The following is a 21715-nucleotide window of genomic DNA, read 5'->3' on the forward strand; positions in this document are numbered from 1 at the left end:
TAAGAGGGAAATGTTTGAAAAAATATCAATATTTTGCGAAATTTAATTTAGATAATACTGACTGGGTATGAATTTTTTCAAATTTTTTCCATGCAATTTAGTTGAAAAATTTAAAAACTGAAAATATCCAAAAGTATAGCGTAGCCCGGCCGAAGGGTAGAGCTACTTTAATAGAGGAAATTTTTTCTTGTGTGCCTCCCCCCCACCACGCCGTTCGAATTCTGAAAGCATCTGAAAGTAAACACAATTGGTGCCATACTCCGTTACTCCAAAGGACTCACGCTGACCCTTTCAAAGGTGAAACAATTATTCTAGGATGAAATTCATAAACTCGCCAACTTTACGCGAATAACCCTATTTATACATGCAGCAGGCACCTCATATACCTCCCCCAGGGAATTCTGGAAACTCCATCCATAACCAACAGAGCTTGACAAAACAAAAAACAAAGATCACGACGGATGGAGTCTAGAAGTCAATGAACTACATACCCCAAAGTTGATTAGGTGAATGTTTAAACTGTTCACAATCATGTCCAACGTTGTGAAAATCGATGGAAGCTTGGGAGAAGGCGTAAGTGGAGTTTATTGCTTTCATCTGTAATCCATATATTGTTCTGTCCTTCCCTGTCAATTAATTATTGTTTTCGCCCCAAATTATTTAATAAAGTCTAATTGATTATTGAATGGGCTCGTGTTTTACAACATTACGACCTGAAAAGTGGAGTTTATTACTCCAATCACAATCTGTAATGTACAGATTGCTGAGAGATTGAGAGCCGAAGAAATTCTACTTAGGGGAGGGTGGGGTAAAATGGACACTTTTGACTTTTTAAAAAATGTCTATGACGTGTTGAATTGTTCATGAAATGGAATAATTTCATTTTTCAATAGAAATAACAATGATTCCTCTTTGTGATGAACTTGGACTGAGCTCAATTGATAAATCTGATGCTGAGTTATGAATATTTTTTAAAAAAGTCAAAAGTGTCCATTTTACCTCATCCTCACCTATAGAAAATATCTCAATAGAATAAGTTGTATAGAAAAATCGAATTCTATTGACTTTTTCTACAGAATATTTTCTACTGAACATAACAATAGAATCGGCCAAAAAATAATAGAATGTTCAATTCAATTGAAATTCAATAGATTGTCTAGCGAATTCGCTAATTTTTTTCAAACCTTATTAGAACAAAATTTTTTTTATTCAAAAATAGGGAGGACAAGTGCTGAGGATTGCCCTATGTCTAAGTGCACTTTATAAAATTCCTGTCGAGATTGATAATATCAGGGCAGGACGAGCAAAACCAGGGCTAGCTGCACAGCATCTCAAAGGTAGTTTCTCATCTACTTCATTAATTTATTCTATTGAGACATTTTCTGCAGAAATTTCTCGATGTCATTTTTTTTATTTTTTTGCATTACATTTTTTATTTCCCCATTAAAAATATTCAGAAAATTGAGGTTGCAGAGTGTCTATAGAAAATATTTAAATAGAATCAGTTATGTAGAAAAATAAAATCCTTATGATTTTTTCTATAATATTAAATGAATGTGTTTTCTGTCGATGTAGTGAATTTTTCTATCAAATCTTTTCGTATGTGTGATTTTTATTTGACTCTTTTCAAATACTTAGCAGCGACTACTTGATTAAAATCATCTACTTCATTTTGTTCTATTGAGACATTTTCTGTCGAAATTTCTCTATGTGAATTTCCTAATTTTTTTCACTTCATTGTTTTATCACATCATTAAAAAAATCAATAAAAAAAGTAGAAAATTGAGTTTGAAGAGTGTCTATAGAAAATATTTAAATAGAATAGTTGCCTGTAGAAAAATAAAATTCTTTTGATTTTGTTTACATGATTAAAGAATAAGTTTTCTCTTGATGCAAGGAATTTTTCTACCAAATTTTTTCCCATGGGGAATTTTTAGTTTTTTTTTTTTTAGTTTTCTTTATCGTTATTTTACATCGCTTCGACCCAGTTAGGGTATACTACGATGATGATCAAGACTTTAAAATGGTTAGATCGCACCATTCTACCCGGCCGGGATTTGAACTCGGAACCTTTCGCATGTGAGACAACGAACTTTTTTTTTCTTAACATTGTTTTTATTAGTTAACAAACATCATTTACATATTTAAATTTATTAAGAACTAGTTTTAAAAAAAATTCGTGAGCAGTAACGTGTTTTTATGAAAAATATAAACTAATGGCCAATTTTCGTCTGTCGAGTTTAAACAGTATCGCGAGAATTAATTCTCCATTGGAATAATTACAAAACTATATTTATTATCAAATTAAATGTATTATTATTACGGACTTTATTTAGTTGAGTTTATTATGCCTCAAAAAAAAAAGTTTGTAAGGCAACGAATTTACCAACTGCGCCAAGCCACCGGGCTTAATTTTTAGTTTTGTCTTCTGAAATATTTAGCAGCGATTACTCGATAAAATCTTGTTATCGGGAGTTCATAAACAAAAATTTGCATAATTTTACGAATTCACTCCATGAGTGAGCATCCAGCTAACAAATTTTTAAGTGCAATAATAATGAGGAGTTTGCAATAATAATTAGATGTTTGTCGCTGAAAATTATATTCGAAAATGAGATAATTATTTATTTTAAAGGTGTAGAAATAGCTCGTGATATGTGCAATGCCAAAATAAAAGGAGCGTACGTCGGTTCAACGCGTCTGGAGTTCCACCCAGAGTCCCTATCGAAAACTGGAAAGCGAGAATTTTACGCTGACACACAGACAGCAGGGTGTATCGCCCTGCTGGCCCAAGTGGCAGTACCAATTGCTTTATTCCTTCCTGCTGGCAATCGCCCGGTTGTCCTGACCCTCAAAGGTGGGACCAATGTTCCCATGGGTCCACACATCGAGTTCTTTACTGAAGTCTTCAAGCCCTGGCTCAATAAATTCGGAGGGGACTTTGATTTCACTGTTGTTAGGAGGTGAGAAAAAACTTTATCGTCTGAATGGATGAGTTTCCTACGAAAATATTTAAGTGCCATGAATTTTAAAAATAGTATGAATACACTTCAGTTAAGTCGTTGAGTGTAACGAGAAAAAATGAATTCAAAAAGCCAAAAAGAAAAATTATTCATCATTGATGATTTTTTCTGTGAATTTAACGTTGATGAATGCAAGAAATTCATCCATCAAATTATTTCCTCAATTTTTTTTTAAACAATAGTCTCTCGTTTGACTAGTGTTTCGATGAAACATAAATTATTTACTACAAAAGTTTGAAACTGACGATTATTTTTATATTGAGGATAGAATTTTGATTTATTTTTTCTGATTTTTCAAGATTTGTTTCTATATTTTAATCTTCACTCTAATGCTGAGGAGTTCATTTTCTTGTAAGACTCTGTGTTCGAAATGTCTTATAAGACTAATATCTTTGCACTTCTAGATTAATTATTATCAGTAATACTAAACTGTCGATTGAGCACAAACTCAACCCGAATGTTTCTACTCACATTAACTTTTCTTTAGAATTTATTTGAGATTTTTATAATTAACATTCAAGTTATGTTCATGCTACTTTAAACAGATTAAGGCCCGGGTACTATCTTTCGAATGTTATCTGAATTTTTTTTGTCTTGCGTAATCCAAAATTGTCAATTGAGTGGTACATCATGTAGAAATTCCTAAAAATTATGATAGAATGATAAAAAAAATAGAAAAAATTCTGAACTTTTTCAAAGAGCGTTTTTAATTGAGATTCAGAATGAGTTGAAAAAAATGAAAATTACAAATATCTGATTCGCTGTGGCAAATTATCTGTTAGCTGTCATTTTCCATGGTGGATAACAAAACACTAACTCCTCATGGGAAGTGACAGCTAGGTATATCAATTTTCAAAACAGTGGTATGTAACCATCTGTCATTTTTATGTGATAAAAGTGTGATTAAAAAATTCTCCAAAATATTACAACTTTTTTCAAAGAGCCTTTTCCGTAATAAATGTCTCTGTGGAGTGTGGGAAAAAAATTTACGAAATCAGTCTTCCCCCTGCATGATATTGGGTGACAGGCCGCCAATTGTCACCGTAAATCAGATACATTTTTCAATTTCTTGTTATTCAACTTATTCTAAATATAAATTAAAAATGCTCTTTGAAAAAATTAAGAATTTTTTCTACTTTGTTTATATTATTCATTCATAATTTTTCAAAACTTCTGCATGATGCAAGACTTAATTGACCACTTCAGATGACGAAAGATGAAAAAAAACATTGAGATAACGTTCGAAAAATAGTACACCCGGGCCTTAACTCGAAATGTTTATGGATCTGTTTCTATTTTATCAGAGGATACTATCCAAAAGGTGGTGGTGAGGTAAATCTACGAATAAAGCCAATTAAAAATTTGAAACCAATCGAAGTGATTAACCAGGGTAATATCAAAGGAATCTCTGGATGGGCATATGTAGCTGGCTCTGTGCATCTAAACGTAAGTGAATGCTAACCAGCAGGGATCGGCATTACTAATATTATAACAATTATTAATGGGTAATTAGTCTTCATTGTCAATCAGCATTGAGAGTTGAGTTTAACTTAGGAACATCCTCGCCCAAAAATTTCGGAAGGTAGGCACGGTGCAGTGGCCTAATAATAACAATTATTAAGCTAGAAAATGAATAAGTAATAGTAAATTCATGTGCAATCATTACTCATTGATGACGTATTTTTCAATTTTTCACAAAGTGATTGTTGATTACTGACGTAATGAAAATTGTTCCTGAAATTGATTTTTTAGATTGATTCTTCAGTGTGAAAATTTAATCATAATTTCATATTACGAATTTGGCTACCCCTGCTGATCAGTTATTTATCAACAAAAAAATAATGGAATAATGAATAATTATTAAAAATCATGAATAATTCCTTATAAATATTTCATACTTCATCAATTGATTAATTAATTAATTGAGAATAATTAATAATGATCCATTGGTCATATGAATAATAAATCATTAACAATCATTTAAACGAAAATATAATTCCATATGGATTTTTCATTATAGGCAGCGTATCAAATGGCTGAAGAAGTTAAAGACTTTCTTTCCAAAGAACTGGAGAAAAATGAGATTGAAGTTCCTCCAATAAACATTGAGGGGTATAGAGAAGACAGGAACATGGCTGTGGGCAATGGATCCGGCATCAAGTGAGAGCTGCTCGCACGCACGACAAAATTACATAGAAATATTTAGCGAATTCGATAGAAAATTCCATTAAAATTCGATTCGACTTTTATTAAAAAAACTTATTAAATAGTTATTAAAAGTTATTAAAAGTTAAGAATACTTTTTGGTTAATTCTATTGAAAAATTCTGTAGGTTTACAGCACTTTTTTCATAGAAAAGGTCCCATAGAAATTATTTTAATGAAAAATAAGTGGAATTTCATTCTTTTATTCGATTTTTTCTATTGAGCTATTTTCTGCCGGAATTTCTCCTCATCAGTTTTCCAAGTTTTTTCGCCCAATTTTTCTCATCATTCCATTGAAAAAAATCGAGCAAAACAGTTGGAAAATTTAAAGGGAAAAATTTCTATAGAAAATTTCTCCACAGATTCTTCACAGAACAATAAATTATTCAGAGAAACCAAATTCTATTGATTTTTTCCATAGAATATTTTCCATTTAAAAAAACACGCTGATAAGTTGTGCAATTTTTCAATAGAATGAGCAAAAGACTATCTATCTATAATAATTTCAATCGAATTTGCTGGCGAATTCACTAGGCTTCTCTAGGAAATTGTTTCGTATGCTAGACAACCAATTTTCAAGGACTCTTTCCATTTCCTAATGTATTTCCTTATGAATTCTAGTGTCGTATGCCAAACCGACACTGGATGTGTATTCGGAGGCTCTGGACTGGGATCGAATAGAGACGCTACCAATCCTCCTCAGGAGGCAGTTGAACAAATCATGAACCCCATAATCAATAGATCGTGTGTGGATGCTCACATGCAGGATCAAGTAAGCATTGCGTCATTCTGAAAGATGATGAAATAATAAATCAGGGACTAACACTCGCATGTATTCTCTTTCGAACGTGATCTTGATCTGCTCATCTCATGACCATCATTTTCTCCCAGAAAAACTCAAGTTTAAAACTTTACGGTTTCATCGCTGACATGAAAGAATTAAAATTGTGGAGGAATTCCATTAATAAAATATTATTTCAGCTTATTCTGTTGATGGCCCTTGCCAGAGGTACTTCCAAAGTCTCCATTGGGTCCCAGAAAGTCACACAGCACACAGAGACCGCTATTGAAATCGCCAAAATAATGTTGAAAGACCGAGGACTCAATTTCGAACTGAAAAATTGCAACGAAACCGATCCCAAGGGTTTTGTCCTCGAATGTAATGGCTGCGGTCTTACCAATGACACGTAAATAAACTCCAGAATGAATTTGTCACTGATATCACATTCGTCCTCATGACTCGATTTATTTACACTTAATCCGTTAATCTAGTTAAAAATCTGGAATTGATCAGTCGCATTTTGTACAATAAAACAGGCACAAACAAAATTCATAGAAAAACTTGAAGTATTCGCTAGAAAATTCTATTCGATTTATATTAACGAATTTATTTGTTTTTCTCTAATTTTGTTGAAAAATTATTCTGGCTTTCTGCGATTTTTAAATATAAAATCATCAATATTGACTAGTTCATAGATAACAATAAATAGATTACAATCTTCTGTACAACTTATTGCATTGAGATATTTGCTATAGAAATTCCGTGATCAAAATTTTCTTTTTTTTTTTCACTGCATTTTTTTTGTTTTCTCATTAAGAATGTTTATTCGATTCAAGCACTAAAAAAATTCAATTATTTTCAACTGATGAACGGAGTTATCTCCTTCATGCTGATAAAATTTTTTTCCACCATTTCGAGTTGATTATTGACAAATAAAATATGTGCATTATGTGCCTAATGTAATTTTTTGATTCAGTATATTTTTTCACATTGCCCTCTATTTTTACTTCAATTTTTTTGAGTCTTCAGAAGGTGAATTATCAATTTGAAAATAAATCCGATATGCGCCTGTGTATAAGACAAAATTTGTTCACTTCATTTTGTCAAAGCTACTGTCTAATCTTTCTCAATTATCAAAAATATTGGTTTTATATGTTTCATAAAAAAGTCTAAAAAATCTCACAATTTTTCTCAAACATGAAACAATTTGATTTTCGAAAAATGGATAAAAATTCATCGAACATTTAAGCAGAGGAATTCCTACAGTACTGGTCTCAATAGAATAAATTGTGTGAACACATAGATTCTTCTGATACAATATTTTTTGTCAAACATTTCCATTAGAGAAATCCCGCAGAAAACCAATATAATTTTTTTATAAAATAGAAAAATTAATAGAATTTCGAATAAAGTCCAATGAAATTTCAAAGCGAATCTGTTAAGCTTTCCTCTGAACTTTTTCGTGCATGAACAACAAGTTCTTTATTCCAACTTGGGTCGGAAGAGTGGGGCAACTGTTCGCAGGAATTCCCTCTCGAATTGTTCGCAGGAGAATCTGCTGACTGACGCTCTTGCCGCATTTCTTATTGTGTTCCTCTCCTCTGGATTCATGTGGATTATCGTGGCTAGGATTTTGGCGTATTCTTCTGCGTCGACAGCTAGGAAACCGGTCTGACTTCCTCGCTGGGTTTCGATGATGTCAGCCCTGGGTCCCCCAGAGTCATGAGCTATCATGATTAACCCAGCAGCCATGCACTCTACGATACTGATGCCAAAGTGTTCATTCCACATGGCGTGCAAACCAATTGTCCCCAGTTGGAATTCTCTGACCAATTCGTTGTATGGAATGTTGAGTTTGAATTCAACGTTCTCGTCGACTGCCAGGTGTTTCGATAGATCCTGCATGTCCTTCACTCGGGTTCGATCGTCGTCGTTTCTACAGGAGCCTATGAGGACCAGACGAACCTGGAGGAATTATTGAAGGTGTTAATGGTCTTTTAGAGTAGTATGAATAAACTCCAGTTGAGTGTAACGAGGAAAAGTAAATTCAAAAAGGTTTAAAAAGTCTTAGTGCAAATTAATCCAATTGTCATTTAAAATATTCTTCCCAATGCCATCTTGACTGAGTTCGATCGTGAGATTGATTGCGAGATATGAGATGTGAGATCTCCTGCTGAAAAAATTTATTTTGAAACCAATACAGTTCAAACTCCGTACAAGATACTTTCATACAAGGTACTCGACAAATGGGCTAGAATTGAGTGGGAATGGAGTTGAGATATTGCAGAAATTACTGGAAATACATGGATCTATGATCTAGAACTTAATTGCACAACAATTGAATTTCAAAACGAATGGGCGCTCGTTATAGTTACTAGAAAAAATTAACGCATCGGCCATAAAACTTGGTAAAACATCTATTTTGTTACACTATTGCTCCATGTGTTTTACATTCATTTTTTGAACGGATAGATAGACGAAACAAAACAAAATTCCACTCAATTTTTATGAAAACCAAAATTCCAATGAAAGTCTCAATTTTTGCTCGCAGGGCCCTGTTAACAAACTAACTGTTGGAATTCATGCCTGAATACAAAAATTAATTTCTTAGTTTAGTTAAACATTTTCTCTTTTCCACCCAAACACTCAGGGTGACATTTATGGCTTTTCTTAGAAAATAGAGACGTGAAGAAAAACAGTCCTCATGGTGAGTCACAAAGGAGAGGCTGAAGAAAATTGAAACAAGGGCCTTTTGTCAAATGGGTCCAGAGAGTGAAAACTCTCATGACTTTTAGTTAGTCGTCCTAGAGACTTCGTTGGAGAAAGATATACCTTCTGCGTGCGATCATTAAAGAGTTTTACTTTGAAGAATAAAACTAATGTGTTTTTATTGAGTATTCCTACACATAATCCAATACTAACTTATTCCGAATTTCTAAATTTTTATTTTGAAAATAAACAATGCCTTCTAATCAAGCATTCGTTTTTCACATCAGGAATCGTACTCAAATGATCATAAAAGTGGGAATAGTCTAGTATCTTGCGTGGAGAATTTCAAATAAAAATATTTTCCCCTCTGAGTGCAAGTAATGTGGGGGATACGTAATTCTCGGAATTTTATTCCACTGCGGTCCCTGTGGTATCTTCTACAAAGCTTGGACTAAATACAGAGAAAGGTTAAACAGTTTAACGTTGGGGCACTGTTGGCTATACGGAGAGAAATTTTTTAGAAAAATTCTAGGCGCAAAGTGACGGCCAGGAAAAAATTCCAGTGCCGGCACTAGAAATTTTATTGGGGAAAACGTGAATTTTTTCCCGTACTTCTGTGAAAATTTCACGGAGATCCCCAGAAATTTGACCAGAAATACCAATAAATTTTACCTTAACAGCACTAGAATTTTTCACAACCGGTGGATTGTATTTTTTCCAGTCCTCGTACTAGAATTTTTCTAGAAAATTTCTCTCCGTGTACTAACGTTAGGGCAATGTTGGCTGCCAACGTTGGGGCAGTGTTGAATTCATTGAGTCATTAAATTCAATTACCAATACATCGTCATAGAAATTCCATCCAAAACCAAATTGCTAATTTATGAGCAAAAATACATTCACTATGTGAATTTGCTTTTGTGACGAAAGCAGTGTCGCACTTGTTTTTACAGTGAAATTATCATTTTTAGGAACTCTTGCGTGATGAAAAATTCAATTCAATTCTTGTTCCCAACACTATGTCTTTCAGAACCAAGAGTTTCTCAAAAAACATTAACTTGATTCTGGAGATCAGAAAGTGTTTTTCCCCTGAAAAAGAGAGGATAAATAAAAATCTTACTTTATTCCAGTCCTCCTCTTTGATAATCGATCTAAGCTCATACATAATCCTCAGCATCAACGGATGATTCTTCTCAGGTCTGAACTGTGCCACCGACACAATTCTGATGATATTCCCTTTCTCCTCGTCAGACAAAAGCGGTAAATTAGCCAAACGCTCAATAGCACAGGGTGGATAAACCCTGTGTGTCTTGAGTGGACACTTCCAAATGGAATTGATATGGTCCTCAGTCCACGAGGAGTTCACCATCACGATATCGGCGCATCTGCCCATCCAGCCATAAATCATTGCGAAGAGCTTGTAATACGCGATTTTTGCTGCTGACAGGAAGGGGTTTCGGGCAATTATGCGATGGTTGTTGTGGGATACGACTCTTCGGTAGACATGACGCAGCATATCGGTGGAGATCGTTGGGTAATGGGTGTAGGAACCAACTCGGCAGCCACCGACGTACTTGAAGAGTGGATATGTGAAGGCGTAGCCCATTGTGTCGATGTAAATGTCTGAAATGATTTTATTAAGGGTTATTAATTCATTAAGTGATTAATTGATTCACTCATTCATTCATTTATTTAGTCATTCAGTTATTAATTTATTAATTTATTAATTCATTCATTTATTCATTCATTTATTGATTTATTTTCTCATGTTTATTGAGCAGAATGCAAACTATACAAAAAGTAAATACAAAAATTTCACTAATTCAATGGGTTTTCAAAAAATATTTTCCAGAATTGATATTGATTTGGACATTAAGCTTACGTAAGAAAAAATTTCATTAAAAACTTGGAATTCTATTGAAAATTCTATTGGCTTTTGGCCGATTTTATTGGAAAATTCTGCAACTTATTTCTCCATTTTTTCCTGTAGAATTTTTCAATGGAAAATATTCAATAGGAAAAATCACCAGAATTGGATTTTTTAATACAATTTATTCTTTTTAGATAATTTTTATATAGAGATTCCTCGGTTCCAATTTCACAAGTTTTTTTGGTTGATTTTTTAAATGAAATGAGAAGGAAAATAGAGTGAAAACAACTTTGAAAATTGATGTCCAGGAATTCCTATAGAAAATGTCTCAATAGAAAATATTTGTTTGAAAAAATGAAATTCTACTATCTTTCCTCTATAGAATAATTTCTATTGGACATTTTCTAATATAAAATTCTACCAAAAAAATTGCAGTAAAGCTAAGGAATTCTTCAATAGAATCAGCCGAAAACTAATTAAATTTCAATAGAATTCGATTTTTCCATATAACTTATTCTATCGAATTTCCTCGGTTTAAAATTTTCAAGTTTTTTTCATTCTATTTTTTTTTCTTTTCATCAAGAGAATTAAAAAAACGTAGAAGACTTGAGCTGAGGAAATTGGATAGAAAATATCTCAATAGAATAAGTTGTATAGAATATTCCAATTCTATTGACTTTTTATACAGAATATTTTCTGTTAAACATTCCAATAAAATCGGCCAAAAACTAATGGAAAGTTCAATAGTACTCAGTGGATCGCCACCTTTATAGAGGATCAGACTGGCAATGTCAAGTTCTTGGGTTCACACCCGACCTCCGGCGATTATTCGCCTTTTCTTCAAATACATAAATCTTAAATTTCGTCCAAAAATGAAAAATAAAATAACTAGAAAGTTCAATAGAAATCCCATAGAATTGTTATGCGAATTCGCTAGGTTTTCCCATTAAATTTTTCCGTGCGTGCTGATCTCATTTCCAGACATCGGCATAATCATAATTTTTAATTAGCGTTAAATTTTGAATAAGTCAATTGTTGATACTGCTCGCCAACTTTTTGATTATTAAAGTAACTGTCAATTTAAATCTTGAAATTCCGAATTATTTTATCAACCAATAATTGAGAAATTTAAATTACCAATTATTATAGTTTTTCAAAATTCAATGAAGTAATAAGTAAAAACTTAATTATTGTAATTTTCTTCTTCTCATAATATTACTAAAGTAATGATTGATGTCGATCTATGCTCATTTCTCCAAATTACGTCTGAAATAATAGAAACTCCATTAATTGAGAATAAAATGGGTTTTTTTACCTGGTTGAAACGCTTTTAACGCCTCGAACCCCAGATACATCGACCCCAGACTCTGCATCAACAAGGTGAACCTCGGATAAATGTCAGCCTCAACCCACTTCCTCTTGTACAGATAAATAAACTCGACTGGACGCAACTGAATATCAAAAGTTTTCTGGACTTTGTTGAGCATCTGCTCTGGATCAGTGTCGAGGTCCCCAGTATAAACAGCAATATGAACATTGGAGTATTGTTTCTGGAGGGCTTCAATCGCACTCCAGAGGACCCTCTCGCCTCCACCCCCAGCATTGCAGTACGGGTGGAATATTCCAATTGTCGTATTTTTCTTAGAGTTTTCCTTCTTCTGATTCGCGAATATTCGTCTCCAGTATATCGTCCAGATTGGAACTATTATCAGGAGAGTGATGACTGTGCATGACGAGAGGATGACGATACCCTTGGTCAATCCATAAATCGTGTCTCTGGAGAAGAGAACGAAAAAATAGAAGTAAATAGAAATATATTAAGGCCCAGGTGCATCATCTTTCGGACGTTATCTCTGTTCCCGGATTTTTTTCCTCCCGAAAAAATTCCCCGGAGAGAATTCCCAGAATTATTTCCTCTTACGAATGTAAAAACAATTACACAAACACACATTACCATTGTCAATTTTATTTATTACATCCATCAATCTTCGAAGACACGCCAGATGAGAAATCAACTTTTTCAATAGATCAATAATAAATAAATTACGTTACTGCAATAAATTAACTGTCAACATTTTCGAACCAATTCTCCGAAATAATTCCAATTAATCTCTTGCCCCAACAATCAATGAATCTTCATTAACAAGCATTCTCGTCCTACAAAGTTGCAGATTCATAAAAAAAACATTGACAGCATTCAACAAAATATCATCTTACACTACCAAAACAATCCATTTCAAAAGAAGCATATTTCCAAAGAACCAACCATGAATGAATAATAAATTACATTTCCGAAAAATTAACAGTCAACGTTTTCAAAACAATTTCCTTAAGTACTTTTCAACATTAACAATAAAGTTAAAAATTATAATATGTTTATTTTTCATTTTTGCCGGAGATTTTTTTTTCGATGATTTTCAGGGAAAAATATTTCGGGGAGAAAAAAATCCGGTCACCCGTTATTTCGATTGTTTTTCCATCTTCACAATGTAAAGTATCACAATTTCCATTGGATTTTACATCACGCAAGAGTCCCTAAAAATTATAATTATAGAATTAAAAAAGTAGAAAAAAAAACGGAACATTTTCGAAGAGCATTTTTAATAAAGATTAAAAAAATAAAAAATAAATCCGATAGGGAGGAAATAGTGAATGGATATTTTATCATGGTAACTGTCGATCTAACAGCCATTGACAAATACTATGACAAATCATGACCTAACAGCCATTAGATACATCAAATTATTAATTTGCAATTTCCTCCCTATTGAGTTTATGTCTCAATATTATCCAAAAACGCTCTTCGAAAATGTTCAGCTTTATTTCAACGTTTTTTTGATTATACAATTATAATTTTTGGAGACTCCAGGGCTACGTAAAACTGAATAGCAATTGGAGATCATTTCAGATTATCAAAATAAATAAAACAAGCAAGATCACGTTCGAAAGATAATCTCCACGCGGGTCTTAAACTCGATTTTTCAATGGAACTCATTTTATTGAAATAATTTCTATCGAAAATGGGCCAAATAATAAAATAATAAAATAAAAAAATAATAATATTTTCTGGTCTTTTTTTAAATTCGGGACGAGAGTAGAAAAATACTGATAAATTCGAAAAAGATATCTCGACTAAGAATTCTGACTAACAATGTGAATTCATTTTATGGAAACGACAAGTAACAACAACTGGAGTGGCATAACAACTAAGTATACATAGAGAGATTAAATGATGATTATTCATTAGAGAAAAATAAGTTTTTCTTACAAAACGCAATGCAGAATCGACATGATGATTTCACTCCAAAACTGATTTACGAAGCATACGAATTATCACAAATGAGTCTTGACACTTGTCAACGTGGATACTCCATCGCCGGAGTCATCACATCACTCCCACTCCTATCAGCTGATTTTCGGAGCAGTTCAGCTGTGGATACGTGCACCAGGTGGTGCTAGTGTACGCTAATAGTACACACTTGCCAATCAGCCAAACAAACAACAACAATTTTCCATTGATAACACATTTGAAGTCAGTTGGGTACATTTTTGATTCAATATCGTCACCGATAATAATCTTATATTTACCATTAATTTTATTTAATCTCTGCTTATATGCAGGGCATTGCAGGGGTGTCCTATTTGAAACAGTACGGCTTAAAGTAGTATAAACATACCCAAGCAGCACAGTTCTGGACAAGTATACCAAAAAGGCTGTCTAATGTCTGTCCAAAAAGGTAACTTGTGTCTAGAAGTTACCTAGAAGTTAACTAAAAGTTATCGTATGACTGCAAGATACCTTTTGGACGGACATTAGTCAGCCTTTTTGGTATACTTTCAGATATCTTTCGCAAGGTTTGCTACTTGGGATAACTCGAATTTCGAAAATTCGAAAGACCTAGCGAATTCTTACAAAATTCTATTGGGTTTCGATTCAACTTTCTATTAGTTTTTGGCTGATTCTATAGAAAAAGTCAAAAGAATTCGATTTTTCTGTACAACTTATTCTAGTGAGACGTTTTCTATAGACTTTTCCGCCCAAATTTTCTAAACTTTTTTATTTGATTTTCTTGGTGAGAAGAAAATAAAAATAGAATGAAAAAACCTTAGAAAATTTGAACCGAGGAAATTCTATGGAAAATATCTAAAGAGAATAAGTTATGTAGAAAAATCAAATTATAATGACTATTGACCAAAAAATAATAGATAGTTCAATAGAAATCCAATAGAATTTTCTATCAAATTCGCGAAGTTTTTCTATTAAAGCTTTTCGGGCGCGAGTACTTCAATGAGAGAATTGAAAATATTTTGTGAACATGTTGATTGATATGAATGCAAAGAAAGGAGAAGTAATAAGTATAAAAGTAATTAAATTGATGTCGTTATCTCGCACGAAAATTTTCTGAATCACTGTTAATATTTCGATAATGAATGATAAAGCTTGAAGTCAAAACAAAAAATGACAAAACAAATTTTCGATTCTTCATATCAACTTGGATTTTTCCATCAATCAATCCACAGACACCCGCTTTCATAATTACTGCTGCACTTGCGGAGCTCTCAGTACACCCTAGGCTCTCAATTATTTCACAGCAATAACATTCTCTCGCGTGCAATATTCGATAATTTTATCATTTGCAGGGAATATCGTAGAGGATGATTATCACTCTAGGATTTGTGTTCTTCGTGGCCTTCTCTCATAATGGGATTGATGCCCAAACCACTGCAAAAGGACCTTTGGTCGTGATAACATGGGATTATCCGGCTGCAACCAAACTTGGTAAAATTCTGAATATACATCAATTTTTCATCCCTGAGCGTTAAATAGGGTGCGATACACACCCCACGCACGAAAAAATTTCATAGAAAAACGTAGCGAATTCACTAGACAATTCGATTGGATTTCTATTGCATTATCTATCATGTTTTGGACGAGTCTATGGGAATGTTCAACAGAAAATATTCTACAGAAAAAGTCATTGGAATTCGATTTTTCTATACAACTTATTCTATTCAAATATTTTTTGTTCAATTTTCTTGGCTCAAATTTTCCAAGTTTTTTTGTTCAATTTTCTTGATGAAAAGAAAAGAAAAATAAAATGAAAAAAGCTTGGAAAATTTAAGCCGAAGAATTTCTACAGAATATTTTCAATCAAACATTTCAATAGAAATCCCATAGAATTGTCTAGCGAATTCGCTAGGTTTTTCTATTAAATTTGTTCTCGTATGGTGTGGTAATTATTTGGAATATTCGTTGGAGGAGTAAAAAGGTCAATTGCACATTCAAAAATCAGTCATACATTCAGATTCTCATTTTTATTCGACATCGGTACGTTCTATATGGCCGCATGGTCGATGTTATAAGAGCAGAAGATAAATTTATCAATATTGTTTACTTCTATTACTGGTGACTTATCTTCTCACTCTTGCGGAGACAAATGAGTTATTAATAATTCATGGACGAATTAATCAATCCCTGAAATTGTGAAATTTCTCTCGCTGCACACTAAAAATAATGTTCAATGCAAAACAAAATTTATGAAAATTCATGGATTCTAACTTGGATTCAGCATCGAAAAGACAGATAAACTACCTGTACTACTTCGTGTGGTAATTATTTTCAAACGATGTCTTGGTGAAAAAAATTATTTTTCTTGAATAAAAAATGAATTTAATTATAATCACACGTATGAAAAAATTTCACAGAAAAACCTAGCGTGTTCGCTAGATAATCCTATTCAATTTTTATAGAACAAGTCAATACAGTATTCGATTTTTCTATACAATTTATTCTATTGACTTTTTCTATTGAATATTTCAATTGAATCGGCCAAAAAATAATAGAAAGTTCAATAGAATTGTCTAGCGCATTCTCTAGCGCATTTTCTAGGTTTTTCTATTAAATGTTTTCGTGCATGCAATGTATTGCCCATTGTTATCTGCAACTTTTTATCGTATTACTTGGTAACAGATAGAATTTGTAGTGAAAAAAATCGAATATCCTTTGGAGAAATCCAGCCTAAGACCTCTTAAAAATAATTCCCACATCTAATACAATAAGTTTATTTCTCTACTTCTTAATGCAATTGATACCAATAAATAAATAAATGAAATGAATGAAAAATGTTCTCCAACATTTTCATCATCAACTACAGCCTGGGAAGTTCTCAATGAAGAGAAGAAGACTTCAGTCGATGCCGTTGAAGCCGCGGGTAGTCTCTGCGAAGCAATGCAGTGCAGAACTACAGTCGGTTACGGCGGGAGTCCTGATGAAGCTGGAGAAACTACACTGGACGCTATGATAATGGATGGGTAGGCCATAACTCCCTGAATGTACACAGGGAAAAATTCTATTCCAGTCCGACATTTTATTGAATGTTTATTGAACTTCTATTAAAAATTCTGTAAGTTTTTGGCCGATTCTATTGAAGAATTCCGCAGATTTACTGTGCTTTTTTTATGAAAAATCTATTGAGATATTTTCTGTAGGAAAATTTTCCATTTTTTTGTTCCATTTTTCTTCTCTTTTCATTGAAAAAATCGAGCCCAAAAACTTGGAAAATGTGTGAGGCAAAGAATATTCATAGGCCCGGTGGCACCAAGCCCTGTTATCCAAATAACCCCCAGGGTAAAATTTATCTTCGGGATCAATTATATCGTAGGGGTCATAATTTTTTAATATTTGACCCGAAGAATAATTTTTTATTTATCTTGTAGCCTCATTTGAATTAACACTGATTCACCCTTTTCATTAAATTTTATTTTTGTTCCTGGGATAAATTTGAGATACTCTCCCGGGTAAAATAATCCATCGAACATCCAAATTTACTTTTTTTCTTATCTGACGGTTTCCCGTAGCTGGTGCAACCGGGCCATATATTTTCCGCCGACCATTTCTATTGAAAATAAAAACGCACCGACCAGTTGAGGAATTTTTCAATAGAATCGGCCAAAAACTAATAAAAAGTTCAATAGAAATTTAATAGAATTTTACAGCGATTTCGTTACATTTTTCTATGAAGTATTTTCGAATGCAACGGCTTTTAGGGTCACGATGGATGTCGGAGCAGTCGGTGGTATAAGAAAAATCAAAAGTGCCATATCAGTTGCGAGAAAAGTCCTGGAAAATACGAAACATACTCTACTGGGTGGGGATCAGGCCAAGGAGTTCGCTGTAAGAATGGGATTCAAAGAGGAATCACTGACGACTAATTTTTCGACGGACATATGGCAGAAGTGGAGGGCTAACAACTGTCAACCTAATTTCTGGAAGGTATGGTTTTTCCAGAGGTCCACGAGCACGAAAAGTTCACAGAAAAATCCAGCGAATTCAATGGAAAATTCTATTGGATTTGTATTGAACTTCTAGTGAAAAGTCGACGTGAATTTTCTGAACTTCCACTCTATGTTTTTTCTCTTGTGATTGAAAAATTCAGACAGATAAGCTTAGAAAATTTCAGGCGAGAAATTTTTATAGAAAATATCTCAATAGAATAGGTTGTATGGAAAAATCGAATGGTATTGATTTTTTCTATTGAATGTTTTACATTGTGTAACACACCAGAGGTGTCCCCGGGATGTATTAAAAATGGTGTATAGTACATTTTTTCTGTCTATCGAATGTTCCATTGGAACATTTATGGGACATGATTACAATCCAGTGGACACGCACGAAAAAATTTAATAGAAAAACCTATCGAATTTGTTGGAAAATTCTATTGATTTTCTATTAAACTTTCTATTAGTTTTTGGCTGATTCTATTGACATGTTCAATAGAAAACATTCAATAGAAAAAGTCAACTGAATTCGATTTTTCTAAATAAATTATTCTTTTCATATATTTTCTATAGAATTTGCTCGACTCAAATTTTCTAATTTTGTTTCATTCTATTTTTCTTTTCTTCTCATCAAGAAAATCAAATGAAAAAACTTAGAAAATTTGAGCCGAGGAAATTCTATAGAAAATATCTCAATAGAATAAGTTATATAGAAAAATTGAATTCTACTGACTTTTTCTACAGAATATTTTCTATTGAACATTTCAATAGAATCGGCCAAAAACTAATAGAACAGTTTAATAGAAATTCAATAGAATTTTCATTCGTAATTTAATAGAATAAATCATTCGCAATTGCAGAACGTCTCTCCAGATCCTTCAAAATCATGTGGCCCATACACTCCGAAAGAAGAATTGAGCCAGCAGTACGGACTAAGCAGCCCTGACTCTGATGAAGATAACCACGACACTATTGGAATAGTCGCGATGGACAGCAATGGAAGAATTGCTGCAGGAACATCTACCAATGGCATCAAGAATAAAATCCCCGGACGGATTGGGGATTCACCTATCCCAGGATCGGGTGCCTATGCTGATCAAGAAGTTGGGGCTGCTGCTGGGACTGGGGACGGCGATATTATGATGCGATTCGTTCCAAGGTATTTGCCCCTCAATTCACGTACGAAAAAATTTTGTAGAAGGATTGTAGAAAATGTACGACACCATTTCGGTCAAAATTCACGTTTTTTTCATTTTTCTGGCAAATTATTGATCGGATTTACGCGAAATACTATACCGTTTTTGCGAAAACGATTTTCTATCATCATCATCTCGCAGCTTATTGCGTGTTCCAATGACTCTATCCCACACTGAGAGAAAAACAAATACGTTGTTAAACAAGTCTTGTTTAGGCCAACGAAATCTCTAGTTGTAAATTGCCAAAAAAGAATTTGTTTGGTTCGAATTTGAAAGTTTCAAACATGAATAATTGTTCTGCTCTCGACAACAAGGAAATAGTTGGCTCAAGAGGCGGATAATTCGCCCCAGACGGTGCGAGGGGCTGGTCACTCCTCAGTCGAGGGACTTAGTGATTTCCAGAATCAGATCATTTCCTGTTGATTTCTGTGATTTCTCGAATGATTTTAGCGATTTTTCAATCAGCATTAAAAATCATGATTTTTCTTTATTTCTTGTGATTTCCATCATTTTTAGTAGATTCCAATGATTTCTTGACTTCAAGAAAAATTTCATTCCAGCGCACTCTTTGCATGGTCGGCATAAAAAAATCCTTTTTTGATCATTGTTAAAAAACTATTTTCTTGGCACAAGTGAGACTTGTTTAAGGATCTTCGATACCCTTTTAACCAAAATTGACGTTGTTTTCATTTTTCTGGCAAATTATCGATGGGAGTGACGTGAATAACGATTTTGTGGTTTGTCATTCTTTAATGGCTCACGAAGTTGCGTAGTGGTGCGATAATTTTCATGCGTTTTTTTTACAGTTTTGTGATTCTTTTTAAAAGTTTAGAGAAAATGCAGGAAAATGTTCGCACCACCTTAAAATTTCGTCAGTCATTAAATAATGACAAAACGCAAAAACGTTATATTTTTTCACGTCAATTCCATCATAAGTTTGCCAGAAAAATTTAAAAAACGTGAATTTTGGCAGAAAGGGTGTAGAACATCCTTAAGAACTTTGTCGTTTTTCTCTCAGTGCATTTAAAAAAAAGTCAAGTCTCCGTATTGTCCCACTCTCCCTTATTTGAACAATCTCAGCAGAATGAGTCCGTTGAAAAGTTCTAATGTTATTGATTTTTTATACAATATTTTCTATTAAACATTTCTATTTAAGGGGAGACTACTATGAGTTCTAAAAGTCGTGGGTTATTGGAGTGAGACTTTTCATACGTTGAAGATCGATTATATAGATCTGAAAACGAATAATTAGTGCAAAAAGATTTTTTTTTATTGTTCGTTTGCCCGAAAACGCTTAAAATGCCAAAAACAGTCCAGGGCCTTCAATTTTTGAGCTACGAAGGATTTTTTTTTTCAAAATTTTCGGAAAAATATGTGGAATAACAATTACGAGCTATTTTTTTTTCAATTAGGCTCTTACATGGCTAAATTTGATTTTTTATATTTTTTTACACAAATAGTGAATTTTTTTATATGAAAAAACCGAAATCAGCTGTGTAGGAGTCGAATTCCAAAAAACTGGCTCGTAATTATTGTTCCACACATTGTTCCGAAAATTAAAAAAAAAAAAATCTTTTGTAGCACAAAAATTGAAGGCTCTGGACTGTTTTTAGCATTTTAAGCGTTTTCGGGCAAACGCACAATAAAAAAAATTTTTTTGCACTAATTATTCGTTTTCAGATCTATGTAATCGATCTTCAACGTATGAAAAGTCTCTCTATAATAACCCACGACTTTTAAAACTCATAGTAGTCTCCCCTTAAAAAATACGTGAAAAAGGTGTGAAAATTGTCAACAGAATCGTCGAAAAAATAGAATTTCGGGTAGATTTTCAATAAAGTCTCAATAAAATTGTTGACTAAATGTGCAAGAATTTCCTCTGCAAAACCACTCTTCTACAGGTGCCTTTCTTCGAGGATTACAGTACATTAATTTTTCTATAGTTTTCTCGCTGTCGAAGAAATGCGTCGTGGCGCAACTCCAACAGCAGCAGCTGCCGAAGCGATAGCAAGAATTGCCAAGCATTACCCAGCATTCACTGGCGGAGTAATTGCAATTGATAAAAATGGAAACTACGGCGCAGCCTGCAATGGAATACCATCTTTCCCATTTTACGTAGCTAATCCCGATCTCGGAGGAGCAACAAACATGTCTGTTCCCTGCACCAATTCCGTCAAACCTGAAACAGTTGTATCATTGATATAATAATTATCGTCATTAAACATTCCGTTTGCTCAGTTATGTTTAAATTACGAATCTATGAGATTTTTTGTATATTTTTATCTTGAGTTATGGAGAAATAAAGATTTTTTTACTGCGGGATCGATTATTCATCTTCCCAGGAATGATTTTTACTTTTAATTGAGAAAAATTGAATGTAAATCATTTCAAATGAATTATAATAATTCAATTACGTTATTAATAATTTTATAATTACTTGAATTATAATTTTTTTATTTTTTTTATTTTATTTGTCTGATACCCTCTCCAGGTTTTTACATTTTTTGTTCCCCAAACTCCCTAGAAATATTAATACCACGACCCATGGCCTTCAAATGAAAACCCGAGTTGAAGACCCGAGTTTGTAGCAGCGATGTCAGACAAGATATGAATGTTTTTTTGGGCTCAAATGAAAGAGCGGGTCGAGAAATGACGTG

At 33.3% G+C, this 21715-nt stretch overlaps 3 protein-coding genes across 7 annotated transcripts; 2 read left to right on the forward strand and 1 right to left on the reverse strand.

Moving 5' to 3' along the window:
• The first annotated feature begins 205 nt into the window (after positions 1-205).
• Positions 206-6446, forward strand: LOC107040120 (RNA 3'-terminal phosphate cyclase). 2 transcript variants are annotated; one of them, XM_015260066.1, is made up of 8 exons: positions 206-297; positions 371-573; positions 1220-1337; positions 2636-2963; positions 4328-4469; positions 5044-5183; positions 5849-5999; positions 6209-6446. In XM_015260066.1, exons 2-8 carry the CDS (start codon positions 511-513, stop codon positions 6416-6418), a joined length of 1152 nt encoding a protein of 383 aa, XP_015115552.1. In that variant the 5' UTR covers positions 206-297; positions 371-510; the 3' UTR covers positions 6419-6446. The 2 variants fall into 2 exon arrangements, with proteins under 2 accessions (XP_015115552.1, XP_015115557.1); XM_015260071.1 differs by having other exon boundaries at positions 225-297; positions 374-573.
• A 2-nt stretch (positions 6447-6448) lies between these two features.
• LOC107040113 (GDP-Man:Man(3)GlcNAc(2)-PP-Dol alpha-1,2-mannosyltransferase) lies at positions 6449-13966 on the reverse strand. The gene is made up of 4 exons (XM_015260060.1): positions 13853-13966; positions 11900-12360; positions 9835-10337; positions 6449-7973 (listed from the first exon to the last, which is right to left on the reverse strand). Exons 1-4 carry the CDS (start codon positions 13873-13875, stop codon positions 7491-7493), a joined length of 1470 nt encoding a protein of 489 aa, XP_015115546.1. The 5' UTR covers positions 13876-13966; the 3' UTR covers positions 6449-7490.
• Positions 13967-14028: 62 nt separating this feature from the next.
• LOC107040133 (N(4)-(Beta-N-acetylglucosaminyl)-L-asparaginase) lies at positions 14029-21375 on the forward strand. 4 transcript variants are annotated; one of them, XM_015260095.1, is made up of 7 exons: positions 14038-14116; positions 14851-14948; positions 15226-15364; positions 16740-16896; positions 17632-17857; positions 18723-19021; positions 21002-21375. In XM_015260095.1, the coding sequence occupies exons 3-7, from the start codon at positions 15241-15243 to the stop codon at positions 21261-21263; spliced, it is 1068 nt and encodes a 355-aa protein (XP_015115581.1). In that variant the 5' UTR covers positions 14038-14116; positions 14851-14948; positions 15226-15240; the 3' UTR covers positions 21264-21375. The 4 variants fall into 4 exon arrangements, with proteins under 4 accessions (XP_015115562.1, XP_015115581.1, XP_015115567.1 ...); XM_015260076.1 differs by lacking the exon at positions 14851-14948 and having other exon boundaries at positions 14029-14116; XM_015260081.1 differs by lacking the exon at positions 14851-14948 and having other exon boundaries at positions 14040-14125.
• The last annotated feature ends 340 nt before the right edge of the window (positions 21376-21715 follow it).

The sequence above is a fragment of the Diachasma alloeum genome, unplaced genomic scaffold (genome assembly GCF_001412515.2).
Source record: "Diachasma alloeum isolate Michigan unplaced genomic scaffold, Dall2.0 Dall_scaffold_00178, whole genome shotgun sequence".
In the NCBI taxonomy this organism is placed as follows: domain Eukaryota; kingdom Metazoa; phylum Arthropoda; class Insecta; order Hymenoptera; family Braconidae; genus Diachasma; species Diachasma alloeum.

Excerpts from the sequence above, each read along its gene's own strand:
- LOC107040133 (XM_015260076.1), top strand. The coding sequence starts at position 15,241 with ATGATTATCACTCTAGGATTTGTGTTCTTCGTGGCCTTCTCTCATAAT. Across the intron at positions 17,858-18,722 it reads GTCAACCTAATTTCTGGAAG|AACGTCTCTCCAGATCCTTC; the intron begins GTATGGTTTTTC and ends TCGCAATTGCAG. Across the intron at positions 19,022-21,001 it reads ATGATGCGATTCGTTCCAAG|TTTTCTCGCTGTCGAAGAAA; the intron begins GTATTTGCCCCT and ends ATTTTTCTATAG.
- LOC107040120 (XM_015260066.1), top strand. The coding sequence starts at position 511 with ATGTTTAAACTGTTCACAATCATGTCCAACGTTGTGAAAATCGATGGA. Across the intron at positions 4,470-5,043 it reads CTGGCTCTGTGCATCTAAAC|GCAGCGTATCAAATGGCTGA; the intron begins GTAAGTGAATGC and ends TTTTCATTATAG. Across the intron at positions 6,000-6,208 it reads ATGCTCACATGCAGGATCAA|CTTATTCTGTTGATGGCCCT; the intron begins GTAAGCATTGCG and ends ATATTATTTCAG.
- LOC107040113 (XM_015260060.1), bottom strand. The coding sequence starts at position 13,875 with ATGTCGATTCTGCATTGCGTTTT. Across the intron at positions 12,361-13,852 it reads TCGATTCTGCATTGCGTTTT|AGACACGATTTATGGATTGA; the intron begins GTAAGAAAAACT and ends TCTCTTCTCCAG. Across the intron at positions 7,974-9,834 it reads AAGAGGAGGACTGGAATAAA|GTTCGTCTGGTCCTCATAGG; the intron begins GTAAGATTTTTA and ends TAATTCCTCCAG.